Source organism: Melanerpes formicivorus, unplaced genomic scaffold, assembly GCF_026170545.1.
Source record: "Melanerpes formicivorus ecotype bairdi unplaced genomic scaffold, bMelFor1.0.p_v2 SCAF_73, whole genome shotgun sequence".
Taxonomy (NCBI): Eukaryota; Metazoa; Chordata; class Aves; order Piciformes; family Picidae; genus Melanerpes; species Melanerpes formicivorus.
The window spans coordinates 1,702,501-1,719,996 of NW_027142425.1; the positions used below are offsets into that span (position 1 = coordinate 1,702,501).

Genomic DNA, 17,496 nt, shown 5'->3' on the forward strand with positions numbered 1-17,496 from the left:
TGGTGGGGCCCTCCCCCCAGCAGACTGATCAGTGGCTCCACAACACAGCTAACACTCCTCAGACCCGATGCTTTGCCTAGCCATAGAACCACTGAATGGCTCAGGCTGGAAGGGATCTCAGAGATCATCTACTACAACCTCCCTGCCATGGCGTGGATGCCTCAAATAGACTTGGCTGCCGAAAGCCTCATCCAGCCTGGCCTCAAACACCCCCAGGCAGGAGGCAGCCACAGCCTCCCTGGGCAGCCTGTGCCAGAGTCTCACCACCCTCACACTGAAGAACTTCTTCCTCAGCTCCAGTCTAACCCTGCTCTGCCTCAGCTCCCAACCATTCCCCCTTGTCCTGTCTCCAGACACCCTCAGCAAAAGTCCCTCTGCAGCCTTCCTGCAGGATCCCTTCAGGTCCTGGAAAGCAGCTCTGAGGTCCCCCTGGAGTCTTCTCTTCTCCAGGCTCCCTCAGCCTGGCCTCACAGCAGAGGTGCTGCAGCTGAGAGACCTGGGGCTGTTTGGTCTGGAGAGGAGAAGGCTGAGAAGAGACTTGATAAATGTCTACAAATACCTGCATGGTGGCTGCCAGGAGGATGCAGCCAGGCTCTGCTCAGTGGTACCAGTGACAGGATGAGGGGCAATGGATGGAAACTCAATCACAGGAAATTTCACCTCAACATGAGGAGAAAATTTTTTGCTGTGAGGGTGCTGGAGGCCTGGAGCAGGCTGCCCAGAGAGGTTGTGGAGTCTCCTGCTCTGGAGACTTTCCAGCCCCACCTGGATGTGTTCCTGTGTGGCCTGCCCTGGGTGACCCTGCTCTGACAGGGGCTTGGACTGGATGACCTCTGGAGGTCCCTTCCAACTTCTATCACTCTGTGATTCTGTGCAACTGTTCCCATGTACAAACCTTGAGATGAGCTACCTGAAACCTCATGCTGTAAAGGATGACAGCACCCAGCTGAACAAACGTGAAACCAGTGCCCACAGGAGCAGGGATCTTAGTAACAGCTTGGACACTAACCAAGAAGGGGCAGCAGAAGCAGATCTTCATCTTCACTGCTACAAACAACAACACTAAAGTTTAGTCTCAAACCTCATAATGTTTGGCAGCTCTGTCCCACAGGATGATGTGCAGCTGGTTCAAGGCTTCAGGCAGCATCTGTTTCCCACTATAATGAGCTGAAAAGACACTGCAGGTCAGCACTTGGCAAGGGCTTGCAGAGGCACATGGGCAAGCACCTCCAAACTATTTGAGAGAGGCTGTCCCCATAACCCACAACCAAACCCACTGACACAGCAATAGTTCCAGTGAGGACTTAGTGCCTATCCTGCCTCTGACAAAAGCCAACAGGTTACCCCTCCCAAAGCAGTAAAGGAATAAATATTTCCATGTTTGAACAATGTCAGGGTGGCTTTTGCACCTAGCTGGATTCTAGGTGAAGGAGGGTCCCACCTCCAGCAGAGCTGGCAGTCCCAAAGTGCTGCAGTGCTGCAGGAGCAACAGACCTGAGAGAGAAGCTGGCTCAGCTGCTCAAAGCAAGCCAGGGACCCTGCTTTCACACTGACAAACCCACACAGGGCTGGATGGACAAAGGATTAACAGGACACACAACCTCTGATGTTTCTCATCCCACATGGATCAATCACACAGAGTCCACACTAGGAAGGAGGAATTGTTCTAGCAGAGAGTTTACACAGAATCACAGAATGGCAGGGGGTGGAAGAGACCTCTGAAGATTGAGTACAACCCCCCTGCCAGAGCAGGAGCACCCAGGGCAGGTCACACAGAACACATCCAGCTGGGCCTTGGAAGTCTTCAGAGGAAATTCCACAACCTCTCTGGGCAGCCTGCTCCAGGGCTCAGCACCCTCACACTCAAGAAGTTCCTTCTCATGTTCACAGCCTTCTCTGTTCGACTTTGTGCCCACTGCCTCCTGTCCTCTCCCAGGGCACCACTGAGCAGAGCCTGGCCCCATCTCCCTGACCCCCAGCCCTCAGCTACCTGTAAGCATTGATCAGATCCCCCTCAGCCTCCTCTTACCCAGGCTAAGCAGCCCCAGCTCTCTCAGCCTCTCCTCAGCTGAGAGCTGTTGCAGTGCCCTCAGCAGCTCCCTGGCCCTGTGCTGGACTCTCTCCTGGAGCTCTTTGTCCTTCTGCAGCTGGGGAGCCCAGAACTGGACACAGCACTGCAGGGGAGGCCTCAGCAGGGCAGAGCAGAGGGGCAGGAGAGCCTCCCTTGACCTGCTGGCCACACTTCTCTTCATGCCCCCCAGGATGCCCTTGGCCTTCTTGGCCACCAGGGCCCTTTGCTGGCCCATGGGCATCCTGCTGTCTGCCAGGACCCCCAGGTCCTTTTCCCCAAAGCTGCTCTCCAGCAGCTCAGCCCCCAGCCTGCACTGATGCATTGACCTTGATTCATTTAACCTTGAGCTTCATCACGGCTGTGAAAACTGTGAGCTGCCTTGCAAAACAACCTCAGGGAGAGCAAACACAGCTAGAGAGGAAGATGAAATTAAGCAGAATTGAATTCTTCAGCCACCTAACCCCAGCTCTCAGTAAAGACCAGCAAAGGATGGGTACAGACCAATGATGATTTCTTCCACCTTCTGCTTAGCCAGCAGCTCCCTGCTGTTCTGCAGCAGGAACTCCAGGTGCAGCAGGGTGATTTTGTCCAGGTCAGGTGAAGATGCAAATCGTTCAGGAACAGATTTCAGGAACTCAAGCCCCACTGATTCCCTATTCACACAGATGCATGTTTAAGAGGCTGGAGAAGAAAAGCTGTTAATTCCCCATTCTGGTGAGATCCCACACTCCCTCCAGACAGCATGCTTTTAATCAGGAGCACTGGCACACAATCACAGGCAGACTGAGGCAAGGTATGAATCGACTGCACTTCATCTATTCAGCAGCCGCTTCCTATCAGCACTCTGCTGCCTGGCAGCACAGGATCCTCCACAGTTTGCTCCTCACAACGACACATTCAGCATTCACTGCAAGACAGAAGCAGTTCCATAGCTAATCATGAGGCAGCACTCACCAGGATGGAATTTCCTGCCTGCCTCTGTCAGTAACTTGTTCATCTTTCTACTGTTTTTCACAAGAGTGCTTCTAGGGCTGCAAAGTTTGGTGCTGGGGGTTGGTTGTTTGAGATGGAAGAAAGGCCTCAGTCAGGTAATTACAGACTCACAGGTTCATAGAATGGGTTGGGTTGGAAGGGACCTCAAAGATCATCCACTTCCACCATGGGACACTCCCACCAGCACAGGCTGCTCAAGGCCTCATCCAGCCTGGCCTTGAACACCTCCAGGCAGGAGCAGCCACAGCCTCCCTGGGCGACCTGTGCCAGTCTCTCCCCACCCTCACTCTCAACAATTTCTTCCTCATCTCCACTCTCAATCTCCCCACCTCAAGCTTCAATACATCTGTATATAATATTCCAGATATATTACTCCATATATATATATTAAAACTATAGGGAGAATCTTAGCCCTTCCAGATCTGGAGCCTTCAATACAGGAAGGACTTGGACCTGATGGAGTGGAACCAGAGGAGGCCACAAAGATGATCAGGGGGTTGGAGAACCTCTGCTGTGAGGACAGCCTGAGGGAGATGGAGGTGTTCAGCCTGGAGAAGGCTCCAGGAAGACCTCAGAGCAGCCTGCCAGTACCTGAAGGGGCTACAAGAAGGCTGCAGAGGGACTGTTCCCAAAGGCCTGCTGGGACAGCACCAGGGACAGTGGTTTGAAATGAGAGCAGAGCAGATTGAGACTGAATGTGAGGAACAAGTTCTGCAGCAGGAGGCTGCTGGAACACTGCAACAGGCTGCCCAGGGAGGTGGTTGAGGCTCCATCCCTGGAGATATTCAGGGTGAGGCTGGAGAGGGCTCTGGGCAACCTGCTCCAGTGGAGGATGTCCCTGCTGAGTGCAGGGACTTGGACTGATTGGAGGTCCCTTCCAACTCAAACCATTCCATGACTCCATGACAGGGAGTGAGGTGGTGGAGTCACCTTCCCTAGAGGTGTTCAAGAGGGGATTGGATGTGGCACTTGGAGCCATGGTTTAGTTGTCAGGAGGTGTTGGGTGACAGGTTGGACTTGGTGATTTCTGAGGTCTTCTCCAACCTTATTGATTCTATGACAGTGAGGCTGCAGCACTGTTAATTGCCACTCACCACTGTGCACCCTGCTCTGCTGCTGCCATCACCCCTGGCACCTTGCTCTCTCAAACCTGTTTCTCCTTGCTCTGTGAGTTCTGATTCAAAATAAACATCACTGTGTAACAGATGACCCTTGCTTATAAAAGAAACCAAACAGAGCCCATACATTGTGTGCACCCCAGCCAGTGATGTTTCCATACCTTCCATGCTCCAGCAGCAGCTTGGCAGTATTCAAACAAAAGTCTAAAGACATCTCATGGTGCAGGAATTCTGCAACAGCTACAACATAAAGCAGTGGAGATTTAAGTAACTTAGGCACTTGACTCTCAATTTGTCTTCACCTCTTACAGCTTCTCTGAACAAAAACACTCCTCTGCTCTGCTCTCCTGAGAACTCACCTGCAGTGCTGGGTCCAGCTAAGGGACACCCAACACAAGAGGGACATGGATCCCTGAAGCAGGTCCAGAGGAGGGACACAAAGATGATCAGAGGGCTGGAGAACCTCTGCTGTGGGGAGAGACTGGGAGAGTTGGGGCTGTGCAGCCTGCAGAAGAGAAGGCTCCAGGGAGACCTCAGAGCTACATTTCAATATCTGCAGGGGAGCTGCAGGCAGCTGGGGAGGGACTGTTCAGAAGGGGCTGTGGGGATAGGAGGAGAGACAATGGTTTGAAAGTGGAGCAGGACAGAGGTAGGTTGGCCATCAGGAGGAAGCTCTGCACAGGGAGGGTGGTGAGACACTGGCACAGGCTGCCCAGGGAGGTGCTTGAGGCTCCATCCCTGGAGCTATCCAAGCTCAGCCTGGCTGTGTCCCTGTGCAGCCTGCTCTGGCTGGAGCTGTCCCTGCTGCCTGCAGGGCTTGGACAAGATGCCCTTGGAGGCTCCCTTCCAACCTGTGAAGCTGGGAATCCTTCCCCAGCAGGAAGCACTGAAGCTCCAGCTGTGCTGGTGTCACACTGCAATGGGAACTACTTAAGCCTGATTAATCCCTCAGCAGCAGCCGCTGAGCTGCTGGCGCTAAGTGGCTATCAGATAAGGGTTCAAGAATGGCTGTGCTGTGTGTCTGACAACGAGATCTGCCCTCTGTAGGCTGGGTGAGATCAGAGCAGGAGCACACGGACATGACTGTAGCACTGCTCAAGGCAGCCTTTCTAAGGCACGATGCACAGTACCAGATTTTAGTCAAATGCCTAAACCTCAGCAGGGACTTCACAGAGAAGTGCAGGGACAGTGCATGGACACAACACTTCTGCCAGCCCTGCAAGAAAATGCAGACATCCAGCCACTCATAAAGGTGCCTGGAAAATGGGCTGGAGTCTTGCTGCTGCTAAACCTAAGCAATGTGCTTTGACAGGAACACTGTGGCTGCACAACTCAAAGTGCCCAACAGAAAAGCTGCTGCTTGGAAGCTGGCTGCAGCTCTCTAGCAGCAGTCTGAAGGGGAGTTTCCATCCCTGCTAGTCTGGCAGCACTCAACCCATTCAGCTCCCTGCAAGAAATTCCTCACCTCATCCTACATTTATTGCTCATTATGCCTCTGATGCTCTCCAGCCATGGAGAGGACCAAGCCTCTCCTCCTGAAGATTCCATTCTTTATGGAAAGAAAGTTGTCCTGACACATTACCTTTTATTAGAACCCTCCCCTCCTCCCCCCCAGATCTTTCTTCTTCTCTCATGCCAATAGAAAACCAAATTCTCTTCATGTAACAAGTTCTGAGGAACAGTTCATGTGCCTTAGATACACTAAATAACCTCTGATACCAGAGCTTTGGAACAGACTCACAGATGGCACTGGGTTGGAAGGGACTCTCCCAGGTCATCTTGTCCAACCCCCCTGCAGGCAGCAGGGACACCTCCAGCTAGAGCAGGCTGCCCAGGGACACATGATGCTTAATTCAGACCTACATTAGCAGCTGGGTAACTCCTCTGTGGACACTGACTACTGTGTCTCATGATCCAAAGCCACATTCAGCTAATGAAGGTTCCTCCAAAACACATGAGACAGGGATTTATTTGTTTCCTTTCTACCTCCAACCCAGGCTGTGACTCAGCACAGCAGGAGGAAGTTCTTTACAGTCAGAGTGGTGAAATACTGCACCAGGCTGCCCAGGGATGTGGCTGAGACATTCATGGGCAGCCTGGCTGTGTCCCTGGGCAGCCTGCTCTAGCTGGAACTGTCCCTGCTGCCTGCAGGGGCTTGGACAATATGCCCTTGGAGTTTCCCTACCAACCCAATGCCATCTGGGAGTCTTCTTGAAGTGGGGAGACCCTATGAAACCTACACAGAGCTGTGGTACCTGAGCTGATGTCTTCATCTGCTGCTCCACCTTTAAGGAGAATTCTGACTTTCAGGAAAAGCCCTGCTGGGTGCAAATCCTCCTGCACAATGGAAGACAGGACATTGCTTGGCCAGGAGTTTGGAGAAGACAGATCCCACGAGGCTCAGGACACTGAGGACACACCCCAGAATCACACTCTGCACTGGACTCACACAATCACAGACTGCTTCTGCAAGGGACCTTGAAAGCTCATCCAGGCCAACCTCCCTGCAGCCAACAGGACATCTCCAACTAGGGCAGGCTGCTCAGAGTCCCAAACAACTTGACCTGCAATGGCTCCAGGGATGGGACACCTCTCACCTCTCCAGGCAACCTGAGCCACGGCCTCCCCAGCCTCAGGGTAAAAAACTTCTCTTTATGTAGGCTGAATCTCCTCTTTTAGTTCAAACCATCACCCCTTGTCCTGTCACAACAAGCCCTGCTAAAGCTTCTGATCAGCCCCATTAAGCACTGGAAGGCCACCAGAAGGTCTCCTTGGAGCTTTCTCTTCTCTAGGCTGAAAAACTCCATCAGCCTGGCCTCAACAGCAGAGAGCTTCCAGTCCTTGGTCATTTCTGCTGCCTCCTCTGGACCTGCCAGTTCCATGTCTCCCTGTGCTGAGGACTCCAGAGCTGGATGCAGTGCTCCAGGTGAGGTCTCTTGAGTGGAGTTGAGGGGCAGAAGCCTCTCCTTGACCTGCTGCCCACACTGCTTTGGATGCAGCCCAGGACACAGTTGGCCTCTGTGCTGCCAGTGCCCATTGCTGGCTCCTGTCCAGCTTCTCCCCCACCAGCACCCCCAAGGCCTTCTCTGCAGGGCTGCTCTCAATCTCATCATTCTCCAGCTTTTATTGATACTGGGGTTTGCCCCAGCCAAGGCACAGGGCCTTGCATTCTGCCTTGCTGGACCTCATGATGCTCTCACAGGACCACTTCCCAAGCTTGGCCAGGCCCCTCTGGCTGACATCCCATCCCTCAGCTGTGTCAGCTGCACCACTCAGCTTGGTGCCATCTGTAAACCTGCTGGGGGTGCCTCCATCCCACTCTGCATGCATGGAGCTATGTCTGTGTCCCTTATGGAGCACTACAGGAACATTCAATGCCTCCTTCATGGCTGAAGCAGTAGGCAGGCAACAGGCAATGTTTTCTCCTAAGCTGCAGTGGGCACCTCTGCTGTTTAATCTTACACTGCCAAAGGACCAGCTCTGGGCCCCTGACTGCAGGAAGCACATTGAGGGGCTGGAGCCTGTCCAGAGAAGGGCAAAGAGGCTGGAGAAGGGGCTGGAGCCCCTGGGCTAGAGGAGAGGCTGAGGGAGCTGGGGGTGTTCAGGCTGGAGAAGAGGAGGCTGAGGGAGACCTCATTGCTCTCTCCAGCTCCATGAAGGGAGGTTGGAGGGAGGAGGGGGCAGCCTCTGCTCCGTGGTGCCAAGGGACAGGAGCAGAGGAAATGGTTTCAGGCTGCAGCAGCAGGCTCAGGCTGGAAGCAGGAAATATTTCTGCCCTGGAAGGGATCTCAGCCATTGGAAGAGGCTGCCCAGGGCAGTGCTGGAGTCACCACCCCTGGGGGTGTTCCAGCAGCTGTGGCCCTGGTGCTTAGGGACAGGGTTTGGTGCTGAGCCTGCAGTGCTGGGTTGAGGGCTGGACTGGGTGAGCTTGGAGGTCTCTTCCAACTGGATGAATTCTCTGTGTGGGACCAGGAGGACAATGACAGCAGGAGATAACATGATTCTCATCTTGCTGTGGCCCATTTGTGATACTTTTAAGTGGCAGCTGAACTCTGCTGACTGACAGAAACCTTCCCTGCTTTTCTGTGTGTGAACTGCCTGGATCCCTCTGGAATGAGGGGGAGCAGAATTCAGACTAGCTTCTAGTGATAGGAAATGCAGAGGAGAAGAGCAGTGGGAGCAAGTGGAAACAATGAAGATTGACACTGCAGCTCCCACCCAACACTGCATTTTCCAGGCTCTTTACTCACCCAGAGCCTCACACAAGATCAAAAGATACATTCTCAAAATTGCAATAAACCACTTTCCACCTCAAAGGCTCTGCAAAAGTAAATCCCTGGAGCCCTCATGCCAAGGAGGCCAATGGTGTCCTGGGGTGCATTATGAAGAGTGTAGCCAGCGGGGCTAGGGAGCTTCTCCTCCCCCTATACTCTGCCCTGGGGAGACCACACCTGGACTATTCTGTCCAGTTTTGGAGTCCACAGTTCAAGATCTGCTGGAGGGAGTCAAACAGAGGCTATGAGGATGATGAAGGGAGTGGAACATCTCTGCTACAAAGAGAGCCCTGGGGCTGTTCAGTCTGGAGAGGAGAAGGCTGAGAGGGGATCTGATCAATGTCTACAAATACCTGAAGGGTGGCTGTCAGGATGAAGGAGCCAGGCTCTTTTCCCTCATCCTGTGGCAGGACAAGGAGCAATAGGTACAAACTGCAACCCAGGAAGTTCCTCCTCAACATGACAGGGTGCTTGGTGCCATGGTTTAGTTGGTTGGGTGGTGTTGGATGATAGGTTGGACACGATGATCTTGAAGGTCTCTTCCTACCTGGTCTATTTCTATTTCTATTTCTATTTCTATTTCTATTTCTATTTCTATTTCTATTTCTATTTCTATTTCTATTTCTATTTCTATTTCTATTTCTATTTCTATTTCTATTCTAACATGAGGAGAAACTTTCCTGTGTGACTGGCAGAGCCCTGGAGCAGGCTGCCCAGAGAGGTTGCTCTGGAGAAACTTTCCTGTGAGACTGGCAGAGCCCTGGAGCAGGCTGCCCAGAGAGGTTGCTCTGGAGATCTTCAAAACCTACCTGAGTGTGTTCCTGTGTGACCTGCCTGAAGTGGCCCTGCTCTGGCAGGGGGCTTGAACTGGCTGATCTCTGGAGTCCCTTCCAAGCCCTAGCACTCTGTGATTGTGGGAGAAGGTTTGAAGCCAGCTACTACAGCTCTCAGCTGCACCACACCGTGGTTTAGTCTTGTCATGAACACATGCCAGAGAATTTTTACTATCATTAACAAAGGACCTGACTGCTCACAGATGTGAGGCAGCAGGGCAGCTCTGCATCTGTGTGCAGGGAAACCTTTCCCTCTACAAAAGCTGGGGGCACCAAAGCATGCTGAAAACCAAAAGGAGACATCTCCAGCTGGTGCCCAGGGGAGCACATCAGCGGTCAGGGTGGCCCACACCATGATGTAGAGCAGTGCTTGAGTTTCAGCTGTTGCACCCCACAAACACAGCAACACTTCCCTACCTGATTTGCCAAGCTGATAGCTCTCAGTGCCTTGTCAAGGTGGAGGCTGCAGTCCCACTCAAAGTAGGCTGTAGCCAGCAACCGCAGCACTTTAGCCTGGGGAGGGAAACAAGTTGGAGCTTTCAGAGGCATCTCTGGAAGGCGGAAGGACCAAGAGCCACAGGAGGGCAGGGGGTTGAGTGCAAAACACTTGAAATTTAGGGTCATGAGAAATCAAAGCTCTCTGTGACTGGCCATTGGGATGGGCTGCCCAGGGAGGTGGTGGAGTCCCCATCCCTGGAGGTGTTTAAGGGCGGACTGGATGAGGCCCTTGGTGCCATGGTTTAGTTGATCAGATGGTGCTGGGTGAGAGGTTGGACTTGAGGATCTTGAAGGGCTTTGCCAACCTGGTTAATTCTATTCTAGTGAGTAAAAGAATGCCTGCCTGATATCAGTTCTGATGTGCACCCAGCCCTTCAACTGGAGCTCAGAGAACAAAAGGGTGAAAGGGGGAAAAGGACAATCAGAAGCCTGGAGAAATCAGACCCAGCGAGGAAAGTGAAGGAAGTGTCTCTCTTTCTGGAGGAGGTTCCTCTCTTTCCCTGAGAGAAAACAACACACCATAAAGACACACATGGCACTTGTGTGCAAATGAGTTCTGTGAGGAGGAAGAGATCAAAATGTTCTCCACGTGCCCTGTGGGTAGCTACAGAAGTGAGACATGGAGCTCTGCCAGCAAGCACAGCCATGGCACTGTGCTTCCTCTGCCTGCCCTGCTCCCAGCCCTGCCTGCAGCCCACCCAGCCACTCACACCCAGCCTCCCCCTCCCCTGACCCCTGAGCCTGAAAGGAGAAACTGGGAGCAAAAAGCAAACCCCTGTGGGTGGAGACAAGAATTAGCAGAACAATAGAAAGAACAAATGAACAGCTGGAACAACATCAGCAAACACCAGCACAGACAGGATAACCCTGGGGAAGGGAAGGGAAGGGAAGGGAAGGGAAGGGAAGGGAAGGGAAGGGAAGGGAAGGGAAGGGAAGGGAAGGGAAGGGAAGGGAAGGGAAGGGAAGGGAAGGGAAGGGAAGGGAAGGGAAGGGAAGGGAAGGGAAGGGAAGGGAAGGGAAGGGAAGGGAAGGGAAGGGAAGGGAAGGGAAGGGAAGGGAAGGGAAGGGAAGGGAAGGGAAGGGAAGGGAAGGGAAGGGAAGGGAAGGGAAGGGAAGGGAAGGGAAGGGAAGGGAAGGGAAAGGGACCACCATGGCCACCAAAACATATCCCCAGGTGCCATGGCCACACATTTCTTGAATCCCCCCAGGGATGGACACTCCACCACATCCCTGGGCAGCCTGTTCCAGTGCCTCAACACTCCTCCAGCAAAGAAATTTTTCCCAATCTCCAAGCTAAACTTCCCCTGGCACAAGTTCTTCTCCCATCACCTGAAACTAGGGAGCAGAGCCCAATCCCCACCCCACTGCAGCCTCCTCTCAGGGAGCTGGAGAGAGCAATGAGGTCTCCCCTCAGCCTCCTCTTCTCCACACTGAACACCCCCAGCTCCCTCAGCTGCTCCTCCCCAGCCCTGTTCTCCAGACCCTTTCCAGCCCTTCTCTGAATCTGCTCCAGCTCCTCAAAGACCTCCTTGGAACGAAGGGCCCAAAACTGAACCCAGCACTCAAGGTGTGACCTCAGCAGTGCCCAGGACAGGGGTTCTGTTCTTATCTCTTGCTCTAGTTCTTACCTGCATTTCCTTGCCAACAGAATACTTCATGTCCATCTTCCCAATGTCATAGCTCTGGCTATCAATAGATGAACAGAGCAGAATTAAATGGGATGACAAAGTCTACTGATCCACACAATCCTGCCCCTTCCTGCTCCTTCACCAGCAGGAAACCACACAAGCTCATTCTGACCAGAGAACAGGGAGTGCTGTCTTTCCAAACCCTGCTGTTAAACACCTGCCCTGGGTCACTTGCTTCAACCTATTGCACAACCTTCTCCTCAAACAGTGGAGTTGGCTTTACCAGGCTTTCTCATTCTCACCTGACATAATACAGTCCTAGGCAGCAGTTAACACTGCCTGGGCTCACAGACTGCATCAGGCTGGAAGGGAGCCTCCAAGGGCATCTTGCCCTACTCCTGCAGGCAGCAGGGACAGCTCCAGCTAGAGCAGGCTGCACAGGGACACAGCCAGGCTGAGCTTGAATGGCTCCAGGGATGGAGCCTCAAGCACCTCCCTGGGCAGCCTGTGCCAGTGTCTCACCACCCTCCCTGTGCAGAGCTTCCTCCTGATGGCCAACCTACCTCTGCCCTGCTCCACTTACAAGCCATTGCCTCTCATCCTATCCCCACAGCCCCTTCTGAGCAGTCCCTCCCCAGCTGCCTGCAGCTCCCCTGCAGATAGTGAAATGTAGCTCTGAGGTCTCCCTGGAGCCTTCTCTTCTCCAGGCTGCACAGCCCCAACTCTCCCAGCCTCTCCCCATAGCAGAGGTTCTCCAGACCCCTGATCATCTTGGTGGTCTCCTCTAGACCCTCTCCTTCAGCTCCATGTTCCTCTTGTATTCAGGGCTCCATATCTGGCCACAACCCTGCAAGTGAGGTCTCCCCAGAGCAGAGCAGAGGGGCAAGATCCTCTCTCTCTATCTCTAGCCACACTGAGCCTTCTCTTCTCCAGGCTGCACAGCCCCAGCTCTCCCAGCCTGTCCCCACAGCAAAGGTGCTGCAGCAGCCTGTCAGTGAGACAGGAACAGGACCTGGGAATCATGCTCCCCCTTTTTTATTTACATAGTTCAAGAGCAGCACAAAGGGCTCCCCAAGACACAATGTTATGGCACTTCCACCAAAGCAGCTTTGGTTGTAAACGTGAAAGAAGTCTTAGGGAGGAACTGTGCCTTGCTTCGCTGGGGCAGCGCGCTGGGAACGGGGCAGGCTCAGCCCAGCAGGTGGAGCTGCACGGCTGGCTCCGCAGTAGCCTCTCCCCTTGGCAAGGGCAATTCTCTCTGTCAAACTCTGCCCGCAGGACTCGGTGCCGAATTGTCCAGGGGAATAAAATTATCAAATCATCTCCAAAGCAGCAGCTGCAGCTCATCCTAAGGGTTTCCAGAGGGGCCCTTGGACAACGTTTGTCACCAGAAGTGGAATTTGCTATGCTGCCATTCCTTTGCTTCTGTTAAAAGAAGTCTATTCAAAACAAAATGAACAAGAATAAAACAAACACATTTCTGAGCTGAGGCTGTACCCTCGGCACGAGCAGGCTCATCCTGCAGATGGAGAGAGGGCATGCTGCCCCTCTGCTCTGCTCTTGTCCAACCTCGCCTGCAGTGCCCAGCCCTGGAGCCCTCAACACAGGAAGGACTTGGACCTGGTGGAGACGGTCCAGAGGAGGCCACAAAGATGATCAGGGGGTTGGAGAACCTCTGCTGTGAGGACAGCCTGAGGGAGCTGGAGGTGTTCAGCATAGCTCCTGGGAGACCTCAGAGCAGCCTTCCAATACCTGCAGGGGCTCCAAGAAGGCTGCAGAGGAACTGCTCCCAAAAGCCTGCAGGGACAGCCCCAGGGGCAATGGTTTGAAATGAGAGCAGAGCAGATGGAGATTGGATGTGAGGAACAAGTCCTGCAGCAGGAGGCTGCAGGAACACTGCAGCAGGCTGCCCAGGGAGGTGGTTGAGGCTCTATGCCTGGAGATGTTCAAGGTGAGGCTGGAGAGGGCTGTGGGCAACCTGCTCCAGTGGAGGATGTCCCTGCTGAGTGCAGGGGGTTGGACTGGATGAGCTCTGGAGGTCCCTTCCAACCCAAACTGCTCTGTGGTTCTATGATTTTTCTCTTCCTCAGTAGTGCCTCTTTCCTTATCTGGATCCTGCCCAGGCCACCTCTGTCTATTCCCTTTTCCCCTTGATGTTTGTGTCTTCCCTCAAGGAGCTGCTCTCAGTGCAGCATCTCCTCTGTGAGAAATCCAAACTGGCTCCAACAAATTCACTTAAAAGCAGTCAGGAGAATTCCTCTGCTCTTCCAAAGTGGCCAAATTCCTTCACTCTCTTTCATGAATGGCACACCAACTGGGGACAGCCTCTCCAGGAAAATTATCTCCTTGGACTGGGGTTAGGAAGGGAACTGCTGAGAACAATGGAAAGAGGACTCTGATTCTAATGACAGGGAAATGGATGTGGAGGGCAGGCAAATGAGAGGCAGCAGAGTCAGAGTCAGGCAGCTCCTGGGCAGCTGCTCAGCTCACTCAAATCCTGCATTCTCACACTTTTAATTACACATCCATCTCCCCCTGCTCCTCCCTCTCCTTCACACACAGGTTTTCCATCTCAGAAGCAGGATTTGGTTGTGCTTGCCTTCAGACATTACCTGAGCCAGAAGGAGCTCTGCTCATACCTCTTCCGTTCATAGTTCTCCACTCCAAAATTGTAGCAGAGGATTGCCAGGTAACAGACCTGCAACAAAGGATCTGCAGTGCTCCTCTGGGGACCCCACCCAGCCTCAGGGCCCTTCAAAGGCTTCTTGGCTTTAAAGATATGCCCACTGCTACCATTTCTGACCTTGCAGGAGGGACAGTGGCTCAAAGGGAACCACAACTGCATGGCAAAGTGAAGCACCACAAAGCAGGCTGGGGCAAGAAGCAGTGGGGCTCTTGAGGCAGCAGGCAGCAATCACGCTGAATGGCCCAGCAGGGAGCTGTGTGCTGGGCTGCAGCCAGAGCAGGGTGGGCAGCAGGGCAGCAGAGGGGATTCTGCCCTTGGGCTCTGCTCTGCCCAGACCTCACCTCCAATCTTGCCTCCAGTCCTGCTGTCCCCAGCACAAGGAGGACACAGAGCTGCTGGAGTGAGGCCAGAGGCCACAAGGATGACCCAAGGGCTGGAGCAGCTCTCCTATGAGACCAGGCTGAGGGAGCTGGGGGTGTGCAGCCTGGAGAAGAGAAGGCTCCAGGGGGACCTCAGAGCTGCCTGCCAGGACCTGAAGAGATCCTGCAGGAAGCTGCAGAGAGACTTTGCTGAGGGGGTCTGGAGCCAGGCCAAGGGGGAATGGTTGGGAGCTGAGGCAGAGCAGGGTTAGAGCAGAGCTTAGAATAAGGGTTGGGAGACTCTGGCACAGGCTACTCAGGGAGGCTGTGGCTGTCTCCTCCCTGGGGGGTGTTCAAGGCCTGGCTGGATGAGACCTTGAGCTGCTGAGTCTAGCTGAGAGGTGTCCCTGGGCACTATGGAGAGGCTGGAGGAGATGGTCTCTGAGCTCCTTTCCAACCTGAGCCCTTCTAGAATTCAGTGGTTAAATGATTCTTCAACCTCTCCATTGGTAACTGAAATAAACATTTCATTTCCCTTCCTCCCAGGTAGTTTTTAATATCATTAGTATGATGATTTCCTCCCCTCAGGGCAAGTTTGTTTAGCTGATCAGATGGTGTTGGGTGACAGGTTGGACTCCATGGCCTCAAAGGCCTTTTCCAACCTGGTTAATTCTGTATGAGTTAGTTGATTAGAACCATGGAATTAAACAGTACAATAAAACCTTCAGGGGGAAAACTGCAACCTTACAGCTTCAGGTTTGGAAATGACAACAGCTGGACACAGTGCAGTGTCCTGGTTTGAGCCTGCAGCTCAGTTAAGCCTTAACCTACAACACTAAGTGAAGAGGACTCCACCTCTCCCACAGAGAGCCTCTTCCCATGCTGCCTCTTGGGGCTTAAAGAGGCTCCTGCACATTCAAGGTTTCAGGAGGAGCTGAATGCTTGGGCATTGAGAGCACTGCTGCTGGCTGCTTTCTGAGCCAGCCCTGGCAGCCTCTGTGCCTAACAACTTGCTCTGCCTTTGAAATGATTAGCAGCTGTCCCGTGCTGTTCAGAGCAGACCCAGAGAAGTCCTTTCACATCCCAACAGGCTGCCAAAATCCACTCCCATTCTGCCTCTGCAGCTGCCTCCTTTGCCAAGGAGACAAAAATGCTGCTTTCAAGTGACTGAAACTCGCTCCTCAGGCAAGAATGAGAAGCAGCACAACATCCTGCCTCCAGTTCCTTCTCTCCTTGCAATGCAGAGACAGAAGCAGAGGTTCAGTATGAATCCTCACCAAGCCCAGTCACCCTCAGATGTGAAACTCTCCTTTCTCCTCAGGTCACCTGTGTAGGTTCTCTGCCAGAACAGGAAGTTTCCTATACTGAGAGGGTTTCATGCAGAGTGTTTAGCATAAGGCTGTAAGCATCCTGTGCCATACCCCAGTAACTGGCCTGCATGCTGGCAGGAGAGGCTTTTCAGAGCAGAGCTAAAAACCTGCTTCAGTGAATGCCTGAGTGCCAGGCATCAAGCACAACACTAAACATAGCCATAAGCCTCCCTGAACCTCCCAGAACCTCCCTGAAGAGAACCACAGAATGAGTTGGGTTGGAAGGGACCTCAAAGCTCATCCAGCTCCAGCCCCCTGCCATGGGCAGGGACCCCTCCCACCAGCACAGGCTGCTCAAGGCCTCATCCAGCCTGGCCTTCAACATCCCCAGGCAGGAGGCAGCCGCAGCCTCCCTGGGCAGCCTGTGCCAGAGTCTCCCCAGCCTCACTCTCAACAATTCCTTCCTCATCTCCACTCTCAGTCTCCCCTCTCCCAGCTCAAAGCCATTGTTCCTCATCCTGGCACTCCCAGCCCTTGTCACAAGTCCCTGCCCAGCTCTCCTGGAGCCCTTTCAGGTGCTGGAAGGCTGCTCTGAGGTCTCCCTGGAGCCTTCTTGTAGTGCTAGGACAAAGGGCAATGGTTTCAAATTGGAGCAGGGCAGTTAGGATGGACATCAGCAGGAAGTTCCTCACAGGGAGGGTGGTGAGACACTGGCACAGGCTGCCCAGGGAGGTGCTTGAGAGATTCAAGCTCACCCTGGCTGTGTCCCTGTGCAGCCTGCTCTAGCTAGAGGTGTCCCTGCTGCCTGCAGGGGCTTGAACAAGATGACCTCTGAGGCTCCCTTCCAACCCAGTGCAATCTGTGACTCTGTGGAAAGCTTAACTCAGCTCTTCCCTTCTCCCACCTGTCTGCAGACAATAGCTCACTCTGGTGCCAGTGCAGCAGCACTGTACCAGATCAAGATGCAAGATGCAGCTGGTCCTCTACAAGAGCAGATGGCACATTCCATTTAGCAATCTTTTTGCCTGACTTGCTGATTTGTCTCCTCTCATTCCCCACAAACAGTTTCATCTATTTTAAACTATAAACTATGAGGGAAGGAAGGAAAAAAATAACTCTGCAGGAAAAAAACTCTGCAGATTGAAGATCTCAAGCAACCAACCACAGAAGTTGTGCAGAGGTCAGAGTGCTTCTCAGGCTGTAAGGTACAGAGGGGGAAATAAACTTGCAGTGTTTGGCCTGACAAAGAGGGACTCATTCCTATGGCTCTGGGACTTCACTCACCTCCTTTGGCAGCTTGCTCAACATCTCCCTGCAGCGCTGCAAGCACGTCACTGCCTTCTGGAACTGCCCCTGAGCCACTGCCTAGGGAAGGACAACCAGCAGTGAGCAGCCAGCCCCCCAGCTCCAGCAAAGGCTGATGCTCCCCAGCAGGGCTCAGGCTGTACACCAGCAGAGCCAGGCTTGGGATCAGACACCTGTCCTCATACTTCACATACTACAATCACTTTGGCCACTGTCAAGGCCTCTGACACCGTGCCCCACAGCAAGCTCCTGGGCAAGCTGTCAGCCCCTGGCTTGGACAGCAGCTCTCTGAGCTGGGTTAGGAACTGGCTGGAGGCTGAGCCCAGAGAGTGGTGGTGAATGGTGCCACAGCCAGCTGGCAGCCAGGCACCAGTGGTGTGCCTCAGGAATCAGTGCTGGGCCCCAGCCTGTTCAGTATCTT

General features: G+C 53.5%; 1 protein-coding gene across 3 annotated transcripts in view; it reads right to left on the bottom strand.

The window, feature by feature from the left end:
- The window catches only part of TEX11 (testis expressed 11), a 57,487-nt gene that overhangs the window by 29,771 nt on the left and 10,220 nt on the right, over positions 1-17,496 (bottom strand). For all 3 annotated transcript variants that reach the window (XM_068163608.1, XM_068163606.1, XM_068163607.1), the window contains exons 7-14: positions 17,055-17,135; positions 14,028-14,113; positions 11,416-11,473; positions 9,707-9,802; positions 6,438-6,519; positions 4,344-4,422; positions 2,573-2,724; positions 1,082-1,167 (exon numbers count right to left, since the gene is read on the bottom strand). In XM_068163608.1, the coding sequence (XP_068019709.1) occupies positions 1,082-1,167; positions 2,573-2,724; positions 4,344-4,422; positions 6,438-6,519; positions 9,707-9,802; positions 11,416-11,473; positions 14,028-14,113; positions 17,055-17,135 (720 nt within the window). The remainder of the gene's footprint in view (positions 1-1,081; positions 1,168-2,572; positions 2,725-4,343; positions 4,423-6,437; positions 6,520-9,706; positions 9,803-11,415; positions 11,474-14,027; positions 14,114-17,054; positions 17,136-17,496) is intronic.